Raw genomic sequence first — 15,812 nt, 5'->3', positions numbered from 1 at the left:
CGAGACACTGCATGTGCAAAGCTGACAAAACAAAACAAAACAAAATAAAATAATAATAATGATAATAATAAATCCTTGGTTTCTATTTGCAAAGTTGCTGGATCAGAGTTTTAAAATTCAAATTCTGATTAAATTAAGCGATAACTTCTCGTAGGTTTGTGCTTTGGGCTTTCTGAAGCGACGCATCGAACACCAAATTTACACATTTTGTTTGTATTTAACCGCTGCAGCTCTAATTATTATTACTGAATGCTTTTAATAATACACTAAAAAGTCATTTCACTGAAGATTTTAGGCTGATAAAGCTAAACTGTTGAAGGTCTGTGTGGCCAAGCATCTTCAGCATCTCCGTAACATCAGACTTTATTATTTTTTTTTTTTTACATATTTGATTTAAGTTTTATTCCTACATGCTGTTGTGGACAAACGGCCAGGGGATTCAGGGATCCTCGAAAATGCCGTAAAGAGAGGGATGATAACTTTGCTGATATTGAAGTGCCGGCTGCACGCAAGTGTCTGTAAAGTGTGTGACGCTGGAGGCGAGAGAAACATGACGACGGAGGAGAAGGAAGGAGAGGAAAGTGAAGAAAAGCAGAATGGAGGAGGAGAGGACGGCGACGGGGATGAGGAGAAAAGAGAGGACAAGGCGAAGGGAAGGAGAGGAGGAGAGAGGAGGGAGAAAAGAGAAGGAGAGGAAGGAGAGAGGAGGGAGGAGGAGAGGAGGGGGGGGGGCTGCAGGAGAAGATGAAAGCAGACGTGAGTGAATCCGTCAGCCTGACAGCCACTTGCCTTGTCAGCCGCTTGATGCCTCCATGATGGAGAGACACACATTACACATCTGCTGCCGCGCTCGCATCTGCTCTGCCGTGTGTGTGTGTGTGTGTGTGTGTGTGTGTGTGTGTGTGTGAGGAGGAGCCACACAGCCTGAACAGCAGCAGTCAGTGTTTGAAGGAGCTCGTGAATGAAAACCAGCGAATAGAACAAAGCACAAACTGCAACATTGTAGCCGACTCGGCGAGGTGTCACGCTTCACACCGACCAATCAGAACGACGGGCCGGAGTCATGTGACTTACTTCCATCATCTGATCCTAGTGTGACCCTAATATTCAAGGTTTATCCATGTACAACCAGGAAATGAGCTTCACTGATCACTCAACAGGCCAACCGAGGCACTAACACTACCGGGGTTGGCGGTTCAATTCCCACTGTGTCTTCACGGGTTGAGCAAGGCACAGATACAGGAGGCAGAGTAGGAAAAGGACAATCACCCAGCAGGAAAATGCTGCTACGCTTAATCGATGGCAATTTTATTTTCTGTTTTAAGCGCAAATCAATATCTACACGGCTAGTGTGACTTATTTCTTTGATTCTAATAATAATAATAATAATAATAATAATAATAATAATAATATTGATAATGATAATGATAATATTCTGCATCAGCCGCTTTACTGGGTAATAAAACATCTGGACAAGCAGTCAACTAATAATCACAGAACAGTGGAAGAGACTATCTGCCCTTAATTTAATGACTAAACAAAGTAAGAAATAAAGATTTAGTCTGTGTTTTGAATGAGGATCAAACCATTAACCCTTTCATGCATGAATTATGAAAGCCTGAGTCCAGATTTTTCTCTTATGTGTTTTTACTCTTCTTAGGGCATGAATATTTCTGTGAGTCTCCATACTTCTTTAACCCCCTGAACCCCAAACCCGCCGGCGGGATAGAAAGACATATAGTTTTTAAAAAAATCGCCAAAATTCAATCGTTTATCATAGCTGGAAGCTTTAAAAACCTATTTTTTCGTCTGAATTTGAATTTTCCGACGGTCCCTGAATGCAACATGTCCGACTTCCGTTTAGCGGTAGAAAAAAGGACGAAACTAAGCCTAAAAAAGTGATTTTTCATTCGAATCGTTTTATCATACATGCTTCATTCAACAATTCGCCAAAAAATAGTCGTTTACTCAATCCAGATCATTCAAAAAACAGAAAATTCTGCGGTCTTCAGCGGATCTGAGACATCTTGATTGATTCAGGTGAGCCCAACAGTCGCGTGACAAAAATTCACTGAATTTCAGTGTGCAGGCAGCAGTAGTAACATGGAAGGGTGCAAGGCAGTAAAAACGCCTAAGTTTATACAGGTTGGAAAAATTGGAAAATTGTAAAATAAATTATCAAAAAAAAAATCTGTTTGCCTTTTTTATTTTTTTATTATTTCTGGCACTATAACTCTTTCATACTGTGTGAAAGACATTTTTGAATGGCTTCAGGTGATAGCCACAGCTGTGCTGTTTCCATAGAGGTGCAGCAGAAAAACAAGCCCACAGTGAGCCAAAATGTGAGGGGAGCAGAAAACACCCCAAAACTGCTTGGGGTTCAGAGGGTTAAGGATGCAGGACTGGTATTACCATGTCATGACACTGGTATTAACATGTTTTCAGCAACAAGAACTGACAGTCTCATAAACCTCAATGGAGGGGAGCAGCAGAGAGCACTCTAACAGCTGATATGTAATTCCACCATAGAAACCACTGCATTTAGGAGAAAATGACTTTAAACAGCTGTCCACTGTAGTGACCGCTACAGACCGCCAGAGGGTTAAAAATCCTGGTTAACACCTCTGGTTTGGGATGTCCTGTCGTCAAAATGTACACAGCTCACAGCTCTCTTTGGATAAAAGTGTCCACCAAATGGCAGATTAGGTGGAAAAAAACCCAAAAAAAACACACAGAGAGAAAACAGAGAAGCCAAACAGGATGAGGGGCTGACAGAATGAGGGGATGGAGAGGTCCGTCGCTCGGGGCTGAGCTCGGGAGGCTCGGAGGACGAGATGGCTGCGTTTCCCAGCCCCGCCGAAAACGCCAACGCCAAAACCTTCAGGACCCGTTATCTAACAGAACTCCGTGTCGGGACAACCACAGGAAAAGGATCCATTTATGAAAAATGTGCCTTATTTTATCATAACCTTTAAAAGATCCAATCAATCGTCCAAAAACACGACATGAATATGGACCTAAATTAACTAACAGCACGATGATGTAAGGTTTTTTCAGGCGGGCGGGGGCGGGGAAACTGTGAGGCGAGGGGGGGGGGGAGATGGCGTTACCTTCCGCAGTACCAGAGAGGCCGTCGGCTTTGAAGTTGCTCGTGCTCTTCTTCCGCCGGTGCTTCTTGCGGTTGGCGTGCGGCGACGGCGGCGGCTCCATCTTGGGACTGGTGGTGCTGGAGATGCTGGGACTGGAGCACACCGAGTCGCCCAGGCCCGTGTCTGCAGAAACACAAGGGAGGAGAAGAGGGCGGGGGGGTTAAAACGAATCTCAGGCTGAACTATAAAACACGACGGCGATGAGGAAAAATCCCAAATTCGCCACGCAAGTTTGCCCGAGCCGTCTCGTGAAAATTAGGATTGTTGACAGGTGATATCAAAGCAGGGCTCTTATGTTAAACATGTAATTTGGCCTGTTAAGATGTTTTTGACTGAAATAGCTTTTGATGTCCGTAAATATGACCTCCTAATGCTGCAAAGTCAACAAATGACCACTTTCAGTTCTTTACAACCTACAAAATGTTTTGAAAATCTGTTGTGCATAACAGCTTGGAACAGTGTATTTTGAGTTTTTTTTTATTATTATTATTTTTTTAAATACTGTTATCATTTCGAGTTTTGTTCAATAAAAATCAAATTATACTCTAACTGTTGGTGACTTGAAAATTATACTGACTGTCATTTTCATTGACTACTTAGGAAAATTGGACAACAATATCATTTGCATAATACCGTATTTCACCAATTAATCGCCCGGCTGCAAATAGCCGCCTGGTTCTTTTAAACGCCTGGGGTCTGCACCCATTTTGCATATTAAACGCCCACCTGAATAACCGCCGGGGCGATTATTTGCATCATAATGAGGTAACCCAAAATAAGGCTACTCACCTTATTTTTGCAGAAGTAAACAGTTAGCCGCACAATAACTGTGCAGCACTTCCGTTTTCTGTCAAAATAAGAGCGCTAGCTAATGTTAGAAAAAAGGGTGCACCGTAATCTTAAATCAACCGACTGAAAATATGTTGGACAGTAGCTGTCATCACAATAATGTCCTGGTGCAAAAATAAATAAAGGCCTGCAGCGAATAGCCGCCTGGTTCTTTTAAACGCCCGGGGTCCAAGTCGATTTTGCATATTAAACGCCCGGGCGATTAATTGGGGAAATACGGTAAGTTGGAACGCAGTGTGTGTTGAAAACAAAACAAAACAAGACAAAAAAAGCGCAATTTTTGTTGACCAACGGCAGGCGATGGTGTGCTGCGACGAACAACGCTGTGCAGAAAATTCGACGCCGGTGTGATGCTGCTGGAGTTTGGAGCACAAACTGGTCATTTTGCACAGACGGGCCAAAATTTGGATTTCAGTTCTTCTCATGTCATCCAGTCATCATGACAGTAAAAAACAAAAAACAACTTCAACTGGACACGATGGTGCAGAAGGAGCTCGGGTCGGGACCGGGCGCGGACGGCGCGGGGGGTCCAGCTGGGGGGGGCGAGCGAGGCGACCAGCGGGGGAGAGAGAGAGAGAGAGAGGGGGCGCCGCGTCTCTCAGCCCTCCACTTTTTCACGGCGGCCGCTGACAGCTGTGACTAGCGGCGGAATAAAATAACATTCAGCTTCCATCAATATCACGGCGCGGCGGCTCGACTGACACGGCCTCTGTGTGTGTGTGAGTGTGTGTGTGTGTGTGTGTGTGTGTGTGTGTGCAGGGGGGGAAAAGGGGGTTGGATACTGGCATGGAGCGCTCTCTCACAACACACACACACACACGTGCATACACAGGCGCTCCTTGGCCGCCCCGTCCCCAAACGGCAGACAGCCCCAAGGACAGCCATAACTTATTTTACAATCGTTTAGTCTCAGCTCAAGTGGAAAATGTGACAACTTATCTCTGCTGACAAGATGCCATCCCCGAGCGCGCAATTAACCGCCGTGGATTAACGGCCCTCCCATCTGCAAGCCTCACTCAATCCACATCACACACACACACACACACACACACACACACACACGCCTCAAGATTTCCATCCATCCCCCTTCTCTCCATCTCCATCTCCAAGATCTCCATCGCGTCCTTCCTTCCTTCCTTCCTTCCTTCCTTCCTCCTCTGATTGTTGTCTCCGGTGGCGATCCTCTCACACGTCGACACTAAACCATCGGGAGAAGTGAACCTCGCTTAAAGGGATAACCCGACTTTTTTTTTTTTTTTTTTTTTTTAAAGCTTAATTAACTCTCCCCGCTGTGCGTCCGGTATTTAGAGGTGATGCCAAACGAGCCGATGTGCCCCGGAAGTGTTGGCGTTGACGTACATTTTGGACGCACGAAGCTACAACAGCATCTTGAATCGTCTTGAATCCAACAGAAACACACCTCCATGCACAGATGAGCTGCAAACTGTGGCTGAAAATGGCCAGAATCCAAGCTGCGAGTGTGTGGAAATGTATGAAGAAGACACACACTCTCTGAAAATAAAGCACATATTTGAACCTTTAGGGGTGCAGCGGCTCTTCACTGGGGCCTCGAAGGTGCAGCTTTTGTCCTCTTGCACTGCAAAAACTCAAAACCTTACCAAGAGTATTTGTCTTATTTCAAGTCAAAAATGTCTTATTACTAGTCAAAATATCTCATTACACTTAAAATAAGACATGATCACCTCAGAAGTGACTTGTTTTATTAACTTATTTTAAGTGTAATGAGATATTTTGACTAGAAATAAGACATTTTTGACTTGAAATAAGACAAATAATCTTGGTAAGATTTTGCGTTTTTTTGCAGTGTGTGGTTTGCACCTTATAGAGACCGGTCTTATATTATAACTACACCGACTGGAGAATTTGATTACCTACTTTTCGTATCCATAAATCTGCAAAACTTCATTTCAAGGCGACTCAATCGTATTCTACAAGTTCAAATCTACATCAACATTTAGAGAAAATGGTGTATATATGTACCTTTTTACTGCTTGGAAACATATTTGTGCCTTTTTAATTCTGAAAATGGTTTACATAATTACCTTCCTGTTTAATACTAAGCCCTGTTGGGGGGAGGTTTGTGGAGATTTGACCTTGGGGTTGGGATTAGGGTTAGTCTTTTGTTTTGGTCCTTTTCCATTGATGGATGGAAAGTGGAGCAATGACGGGACGTGGCGACTCGAGAGCGCCCCCTGGATTTTCACTTTTAAAGCCTCACCCTCTCATGGAGTGAGGATACGGTTCTCAACCTGCGGTCCGGACACTTCCAGGGGCCCTTGAGGAGGTTCCAGTGGGTCCGGAGATAAACGGGGAGTTTTTAAGTTCACTTCAAGTTATTTCACTGAGTGGAAGTTAGTCTGGTGAGAGAACGTGTAAGAATGACACGTCTGTTTGTGACAAAACTGATTTGAAATTGAGTCGCCTCCCATTTCCAGCTCCACCGGGGGGAGCGGATAATGACTGCATTTTCATTTTGGGATGGACTGTTCCTTTAAGAGCCTCCTCTCACAGACGACCACTGTCGCATCGATCGGCTCGACAATAAACGTGCAGTAAATCAAACGATCAAATGCATCCGGTCAGACGTGGACTTATTGGATTTTGAACTAAAGGCCAATATCAGCTGCACTCATCCTGACCTGCAGCTCGCTGTGTGTGTGTGTGTGTGTGTGTGTGTGTGTGTGTGTGTGAAGTGGATTTCCTCTGGGAGAAATGAACTGAAATAGACTGAAAAAGTCAGAGAGAGAGAGTGAGTGGATATTGAGGAGGGAGACGAATGGAAACACTGCAGAGGGGAAGGATTCATCTTTAAGAGAAAAGACTGAGCCTGTTCGCCAAGCACACACACACACACACACACACACACACACACACACACACACACAAACGACCACCTGGGGACAGGACAAACAGTAAGTAGCACATTAGCTGCTGGAGGGTCAGAGAGGAGGAGAGCTTGTTACTAATTGCAACAACTAGGACATTATAGCTCCTCTGTGTGTGTGTGTGTGTGTGTGTGTGTGTGTGTGTGTGTGTCGGCTCTGCTTTAATCCTCACACAGACCGAAGGTTTGTCATTTTTTAAAGAAACTACAACATGAAGAAAAAGCCGCTCTTGCTCCTGAAAAGTCAGAGTGAAATTAAAATGTCTCATAAACAAAGTTTGTCATGTTTTTTTTTTCAAATTATATTTTTCCTCTTAAATATGAATATGTAAATGAGCTTCATGACTAAAATTGACTTGATAACAAACAATAATAACTCACTTATCCTTATTTGTCAAAGACGTGAGAAAAACACATTTCTGTTGGTGAAGTAATTTATTAATACTATGACTACTACTATTATTATTTTATTATTATTTATTTACTTATTCATGTATTTTTTTTTTCATTTGGGTTTATTCCAGTTGGATATTTTTTTATTTTGGATTATTTATTTATGTATTTATTAATTTATTTATTTGTGTGTGTGCTTGTTTGTGTTTTGGTTCATTCTTTATTTATTTTAATTTTGGTTATTATTTTGATTTTTTTTTTCGTGCATGCTTCAGAAGTGACACTTACCAAGTTGCTAGAATGTGTGTGTAATGTTCACATAATGATCACATTTTATAAGTATATACTTTTACTAATACTTCCAATAATAATGATAACAATGGTAATGCTAATACTAGTACTACTACTACAAGTAATAATAATAATAACAATGATAATAATAATAAATTCCAGCTGCTTCCACAGGGATGTCAGAGGTCAAAGGTCATTGGTCAGCTACTGAACTGATCTGACTTGTATGAACTGGCAGGAGAGGGCTAAGTCGTGTGTGTGTGTGTGTGTGTGTGTGTGTGTGTGTGTGTGTGGCCCCTGGGAGTCCATTTAAAGCGTTTCACAGCTTTAAACGTTATTTGGGGAAGGCGCGGGGCTGCGGGGCTCGGCTCCTGACGGGGGAGCTGCCACTCAGGCTTATCGTCACGGCAACACACATGCGACCTGACAGCTGTCAGTCTTGTGGTGTGGTGGTGGCTTTGTGTGTGTGTGTGTGTGTGTGTGTGCATGTGTGTGTGTGTGGCCTGGAGGTAAGCAAAGAGTAGGACACCCACCATCGGGACCAACAATGAGATGTGTGTGTGTGAGATCTAATACAGGATAATATTATCAGTTTAGAAATCACACACACACACATATTACACTTAAAGACACACCCACACACACACACACCCACACACAGTGCTGGTGTGTGCTGGCCATTAGCTTGACAAACAGTGAAAGCAGCATTAGAGGCCTGGCAGGCGGATCAATGGCAGACAGATGAAACCCCCCCACCTGCTTTTACACACACACACACACACACACACACACACACACACACACACACACACACACACACACTTACGCACAACACACAGTCAGATCCCTGCAAACTACACATTACACAATCTGACAGCGGGTTAGCGTCACGCATGAAGCACAATCACACTCAGCACAGCACCATCTAGAGGTGAGACGTTAACAGACGCTGAAGTTTTCCAGGATAAACGACAAATTTAAAGTGTCGTCCTTTGGGCGGCAAAGGGGCGGAAAATTTCTGGTAAATTTCCAGAAGCACTCCGGAAACTTTCCATGGGAAGTTCAGCCGGGGAATTTTGTAAATTTTGTTTTGTCCAGGGTATATGCAGGAATCTTGAAGTTAATTTTAATACCTTTTGAAGACTTTTTCAAGACCTTCTCAATATTTTTTAATACCTCACCGCCACTTCAAGCTGTAACCATTTACATCAGTCATATTTTTAACTTAACAGTTTTAGTTTGTGATAAAGACTATAGACCACTATGATACAAAAGAGAGTACTTTGTGCGTCTGAATTTCCACCCGCCCGCTCGCTCTGGCGCTCTCAGAGACAATTTACGAACACACCCACAATAGCCTAGTTTTTGATGTACCTGTTCATCTTTGTTTTTTTAATAAAAATGAATAAATTCACACACTTTTACGATGTTTTTGGGACTTAAACTCTTCAGCTAAGTTCAGAAAAAATACTTTCAAAATTTAAGACTTTATAAAGTTGTTATAAGACTTTTTAATACTTTTTAAGGGTCTTAATTTTCCCAAAATTGATTTGTCACCTTTTAATACTTTTCAAGACCCCGTGGATACCCTGTTGTCATAAGCAGACATGCGTGCAAACTAATGACATTTCTGACTTTGACCTATTTTGAGTAGATTTTTTTTCCCTCAGTCCTTCAAGATTGATGGTGGATAAATGAATAGAAACAGGCTCAATGAACAGATGAACACGCCTCAGTCAGCAGCTAAATCAAACTATAACCTACATTCTTGTATGAAAACTGTATTTGTATGAACTGGCGAGCAGAAGGCAGAAGAACCAGCATCACAGTTGAGCTGGCTAACACCATGATAGATAAACAGCTACTGTATAAACACATTTTGATGTATTTTTTCCAGTTAAACTTTAATACCACAGGTCAAATATATTTACCCCAGTCATATCATCACAACCTTCTTGACTGGATGTCGTCCGTGGACTAACATGTAGGCCGAGTCGTGTGGCCTCAGCCGTCCTGCTGCAGTGTGCAGGATTCTGGAAATGATCTGTGCGTGGGTTTGAGGAACGCACAGTGCAGGGCAGAAATTCAAATCTGGTTGTTTTCACCAGGATTGTGCTGCAAGATGGTTTTTCTTCAACTACATTAAGTTCCCGCTTATAGGCTAACATGCAATTTTGCAAATTTCCAGATTATTCCTGTAAATTCCTGTTAATTCCCATGTACAGTGGTCCCTCGTTTATCGTGGGAGTTACGTTCTAAAAATAACCCGCAATAGGCGAAACCCGCGAAGTAGTCAGCTTTATTTTTTACAATTATTCTAGATGTTTTAAGGCTGTAAAACCCCTCACTACACACTTTATACACTTTTCTCAGACAGGCATTAACATTTTCTCACTTTTCTCTCTTGTTTAAACTCTCAAAGTTCAAACCTTCGTAGAAAAATAAGTCCAGTATTATAGAATGAACGCATTCTGTACTGTACAGGAGACACGGCACGGAGGAGATTGATTGACAATGGTCTACACTCCCTTAGCCAATCAGGACGCAGAACACAATGCGCTGTTAAAAAAAAAAAAAAAAAAAAAACCATTCAAAATTGCACTAAAAAAATCTGCGAAACTGCGAGGCCGTGAAAGGTGAACCGCGTTATAGCGAGGGACAACTGTATTCCCATTAATTCCCATGGAAAGTTTCCAACTTTGAAAATTCCCGTAATTTTGCAACACTGGTCATCCTGCACGTGGAGCTTTAGTGATGCACACGTATGACCAAAAACATGTGCGACTGCAGATTTCTCTCCAGCTAAATATCAGTCATGTGGTTCTTTTTGATTCCATGTGATCAAACTGCTGAAAGGACTCAGGGTCTGAGGATCCAACCTGAAAGGAGTCGACTCTTCTCGGTTTGGTTTTAGAGATCCTTGTTTTTTATATAAAAAGACATTTTTAAGGAGGAGCGTTTCATGTAAAGTTCATAATTGAGTATGATTCCCTTTTTTTTTTTTTTTACATGGGACAATTTTGACAAAAATAAAGGCTGCTTTGGATCATAGGCTCACTCGATATCTTTAAAAGACTAAAAACCCTCCTTTTCACTCCAGCCTTTAACTAGCTCCTATTTCACTCCACACTGTGTGGTGTTTTATTGTTTTATTTGCATCTTTTGTTTTATTTCAAAGTTCTCGTCTTTAGCCTTTTCCTTTTTTTTTTTTTTTTTTAAATTCCACCCTGTGCTGTGTTTTATTCTTTTTAATGTTTGATTTAATGTGTTTTCAAATGTTCTTTTTTTTTTTTTTTATTGTGAAGCACTTTGAGCTACAGTTCTTGTATGAGAGGTGCTATACAAATAAAGTTTTTCTTATTATTATTTTATTATAAGTGTTAAATAAATAAAAGCCCTGTTTAGTCACCGTCTAGCAGGTGTGTGAAACTGAACTGTAAAAAATGAACTGTTCAATGCAACCATACACTGATGAATATGTACAATAAGTATTTCTATGTTTGCTTTAAATAGTCTTAAGTAGACTTTTGCCTTTGAGAGAATATTTGTTGTACTGTCCCAAATGTCTCAATGATTTTTTTTTCTCTCTAATGTACAAAACAAAGGGAACCGAAATCGAAATTGTGATCCAAATCGTTACACACTGCAAAAAGTCAAAATCTTACCAAGATTATTTGTCTTATTTCAAGTCAAAAATATCTTATTCCTACTCAAAATATCTCATTACACTTAAAATAAGACATGATCAGCTCAGAAGTAACTTGTTTTTAGACAATTTTCACTTGTTTCAAGTGAAAATTTGCTTGAAACAAGTGAAAATTTGCTTGAAACAAGAAACAAATTTTGCCAATGGAACAAGCAAATTTTAACTTGTGACACAAGTGAACAAGTGAAAATTTGCTTGTTAAGTGTAATGAGATATTTTGACTAGAAATAAGACATTTTGACTTGAAATAAGACAAATAATCTTGGTAAGATTTTGCGTTTTTGCAGTGCACGCCTGCCGTCCAGCCCTTGAGTTTTTTAATTCATCTCCTTTAATGACTGAGTTTAACACTAAAGGGGTTTGTGCAGTGTGAGGTGGAAGGTGCAGGGGGGTGGGGGTCAGAGGTCGTTACCGGTGCTGACTCCGGAGTTGGCGATGACGGTAGCGTCGGTCCACTGGTCGGCGCTGGACACGCTGTAGGAGCGCTGGTGCATCCCGTCCAGGCCGCGGCTGTTGAACGACACCAGGCTGACGCCGCTCGCCATCTGGGACACCGACGAGCTGCTGGTCACCGAGCCTGCACACACACACACACACACACACACACACACACACACACACACACACACACACACACAGTATTACATTAATAGTATGACATTATAGGTTGTCTGTCCATGTCCTGTTTTGTTGCATTTCAGGAGATACGACGTCATGTTGGCGTCTGCTCATTTGCATACAGTTGAAATCTGGGCTACTTTATGCAAATTGGGACGTCAAGTGCGACTCGCCGCCTCTGGAAAATCCTGAGAAACTTGTAAAATAACCATCGTGGATGTAAAAATGAAGAGCGAGTCAGCGGCTGCAGGCTTTATTTCTCGCCTCAGATGTTTTCAGAAACACGTTTCGGTGAACTATTTTCAAAAAGAGCCGCCGTGTTGGTCCACTTTGAAATCCGGGGGAGGACGGCCCGCTGGTGAGGCGTTCGTCCAATCAGGTGCAGCGGGGAAGTCTTTTTCCCTCGTGCAGATTGAGCTGACAAAAATTAAACTTCCTTCATATTTAACGGCTTTCAGAGGCGGGACTTGAACCCAAACCTCCAATCAGAGAGCGGAGACCCTGGAACCTGCTGATCCTGCCCACAGCACCACAGTGGAAAAAATAATAGACATAATGGAAAAAAACCCCTTCTATTTTACTTTTCAGGTTGATTCAGGTGTTTTTATTTCAAATAAAGCTCAGCATCTCGTATTAAAGGTAAACACTTGACCTACATGTGGGCCATGTTTGATTAAAATTCATATTAGTTACAGTCAAGGAGAGATTTACGACTTTTTTTTTTTTTTTTGCCAACAGAGCAAGGAGTGAAGAAGAAAATAAAGAGACGAGGTGATTTGCACTTCAAAATAAGAGGCTATCATGACAACAGCAGTGATGGGGAAAAAAAAAAAAAGATATATTATAGAAAAAAAAATCTTTTCTTGCTTTGGAGCCTGAATTTTATTGAGGTTTTGATGGAGTAAAAAAATTAAAAAATCGTTTTGTGGCGTGACTTTTTCCTGTGATTTCAGACTTTTCCTTGCAGTGTGCAGCGTTGTTCGCTCATACACAGACACACCGTCTCTCTCTCTCTCACACACACACACACACACACACACACACACGCTCACTCACAGGGGGGCCATAAAAGGCAGCCCCTTACAAGCTGGCTGCTTAAATCAAAGCGGTGAGTTAGCGAGAGGCTTGGTGGCCGAGCAGCCGGGTGAATCATCCCTCTCTTCCTCTCCTCCCTCCCTCCCTCCTTCTCTCATTACAGCTCATTTCTTGGCGTTGGCTGAGTGGAGCCGCGACTCTGATTGCATTAATATTCATGACAATAATTAGTACATGGAGTACGGCTCGCTGAATATTCATGCTATTAGCTTGGGCCTCCTGGATCCCTGTGTGCTGCCTGCCTGCCTCTGTGTGTGTGTGTGTGTGTGTGTGTGTGTGTGTTTGATTTAAGCAGCTGCCTCGCAAGAGCTGCCTTTTATAGGACTCTGTGTGTGTGTGTGTGTGTGTGTGTGTGTGTGCATGTAAAGAAGCGCACTAACATCCTGACTTATTGTTGTGCAGCATCTTCCCTCCAGGTACGGAGGCTGAGCTGCAGATCTGTCTCTGCATGCAGGGCCGAGCTGCTGCTTTTATTTATTTATTTATTTATTTATTCATCAGATTCACTGATTAGTTCACTCCTGTCGACCGAGACGAGAGCAAACGTGTCGCTGTTGACGATGAAGGCACAAAAAACGAACGGTGAAGAGGAAATGTTGCCCAGTGAATGGAGTTAACACTGCCGCTGTGGCTGCTGCTGCTTAACCTCAGAGATCCCTCAGTGCTGCTGCAGATTGGATTAGTCAGATTAGGGCTGGGCGATATGAACAAAATCAAATATCACAATATCTTTGACCGAATACCTCGATATCGATACTGTGGTGATGTTACAGGGATGACGACGGGCGCTTTCATAAGTTATTAACACACAACGATCATCAATTCGCTTCTTTACTATAATGCAGCTTGTTAAACCACTCATGCCATAATATGATATTACAGTATCTGAAATCCCATATCTAGTCCCATAATCCCATACACTGCAAAAACGCAAAATCTTACCAAGATTATTTGTCTTATTTCAAGTCAAAAATGTCTTATTTCTAGTCAAAATATCTCATTACACTTAAAATAAGACATGATCACCTCAGAAGTAACTTGTTTTTAGACAATTGTCTCTTGAAACAAGTGAAAATTTGCTTGTTTCATTGGCAAAATTTGTTTCTTGTTTTTAGCTAATTTTCACTTATTTCAAGTGAAAATTTGCTTGTTTCATTGGCAAAATTTGCCAGTGGAAAAAGTGAAAATTCACTTGAAACAAGAGACAATTGTCTAAAAACAAGTTACTTCTGAGGTGATCATGTCTTATTTTAAGTGTAATGAGATATTTTGACTAGTAATAAGACATTTTTGACTTGAAATAAGACAAATAATCTTGGTAAGATTTTGAGTTTTTGCAGTGTAATCTGTCGTTTCATGTCATTGTATCGATGAGGTATTGATGTCGCTCAGCCCTGCAAATACAGCTTCAGGTCTAATACTCTTTATGCTTTTCACAACATTTCTGCATTCAAACTGCTTTTCCAATGCCATAGAAAATGTTTTAGTTTTTATTTTAGTTGTTCAATATTTTCTATAAGAGAAGGTCTTCATTCAAGGAGCTGCTGACCTTAATAATCTCATTAGTCTGTTTTTGTTTTTTGTTTTTTTTAGAGTTTTGGTGCTTTAGAGGCTTTTCTGTGCAGACAAGAGTGAATGTCAGCGCGGTCATCATCATGTATCCTGTAAACCTTAATCCTCACCAGAATAAATTAATCTGAAGCTTTCAAAATCAACAGGAAGCCACACAGAGCACAGCGCCTGCAGGTGTCTGTTGGTACATGTGTATGTGTGTGTGTGTGTGTGTGTCCCTCACCTGGCGTCTGTCCCAGCTGCAGGCTGCTCATGTCCTTGGCGAGGCCGTTGGTCTTGGGGCTGGGCGCGGCGGCGCAGGTGGACACGGCGCGCGGCGGCCTCTTGCCCGGGACCTTCACGGTGGTCCTCAGCAGGTCGATCTCCTTCCCGTGGACGTTCTGCATGTAGTCCTGCAGGACGGACGGAGGACAGGACAGGGCAGGGTCAGAAACGGAGGACAAGAAAAGAGTCAGACGAGCGCCCAGAGGACAAACACACGCAGGCCTGAGCGACCGACAGAGGAAGACGTTTGACGAGTTTCACCCTTTGAAACCGGGACTGACGGTCTTCTGTTTAAATGCCTAGCAAGAAATTTAAAAAATTAAAAATTACATCAAAAAGTTAAACAAACAAACAACAAACAAGAAAATGACCTGAAAATGACTAAAAATATATTGCAAGAAAATATAAATTACCCTGCAAAAATTATGCTTAAAAAGGGTACCACAAATTACCATAAAATTACTAAAAAGAAATGTTAAAAAGAAAATTGCCTAAAAAAATGAATGAAAAAAAAAACAACAAAATACCAAAAAAACAAAACAAAACAAACAAACAAAAGTATAAGAAGTATAAGAATAAGAGTATAAGTATGTTTTTGGGGTGGTGTCCGCGAAAAAGCGTAACCGCAGCGACGTCATGGACTCAGCCCGCCACTCACAGCGAACGTCACGTCTGACACATGTAACAACAAACGACTTTAAAAAGAGCCTGAGGCCAAAATGAGGAGAGAATTAACCCTAACCCTGTTCTGTTCACATTTACTAACATCTTTTAGCAGTTTAAACCTCCACAAAATTATTAGAATTAAAATTCTTACCAAAGTTTATGTGTCAGGTACTTCATGTTTCTTTGTTGACGACCTAAACAGCCCTTTAAATAAAACATAACACCACCCACCTCCACTTATACATCCAGTATTCCTATTACGCCACTATGGAAAAATATGCAAATCACCATAAAATCTCACTGA

The 15,812-nt window shown here is 41.7% G+C and overlaps 1 protein-coding gene across 1 annotated transcript in view; it reads right to left on the bottom strand.

The window, feature by feature from the left end:
- Positions 1–15,812, bottom strand: part of agap1 (ArfGAP with GTPase domain, ankyrin repeat and PH domain 1) — a 263,894-nt gene that overhangs the window by 35,926 nt on the left and 212,156 nt on the right. The window contains exons 11-13 of the mRNA XM_030072935.1: positions 14,802–14,970; positions 11,706–11,870; positions 3,111–3,272 (exon numbers count right to left, since the gene is read on the bottom strand). Coding sequence (XP_029928795.1) covers positions 3,111–3,272; positions 11,706–11,870; positions 14,802–14,970 — 496 coding nt within the window. The remainder of the gene's footprint in view (positions 1–3,110; positions 3,273–11,705; positions 11,871–14,801; positions 14,971–15,812) is intronic.

This window comes from Myripristis murdjan, chromosome 2 (genome assembly GCF_902150065.1).
Source record: "Myripristis murdjan chromosome 2, fMyrMur1.1, whole genome shotgun sequence".
NCBI lineage: Eukaryota > Metazoa > Chordata > Actinopteri > Holocentriformes > Holocentridae > Myripristis > Myripristis murdjan.
The sequence above is the reverse complement of the archived record's forward strand: the minus strand, read 5'-3'. Positions and strand labels throughout refer to the sequence as shown.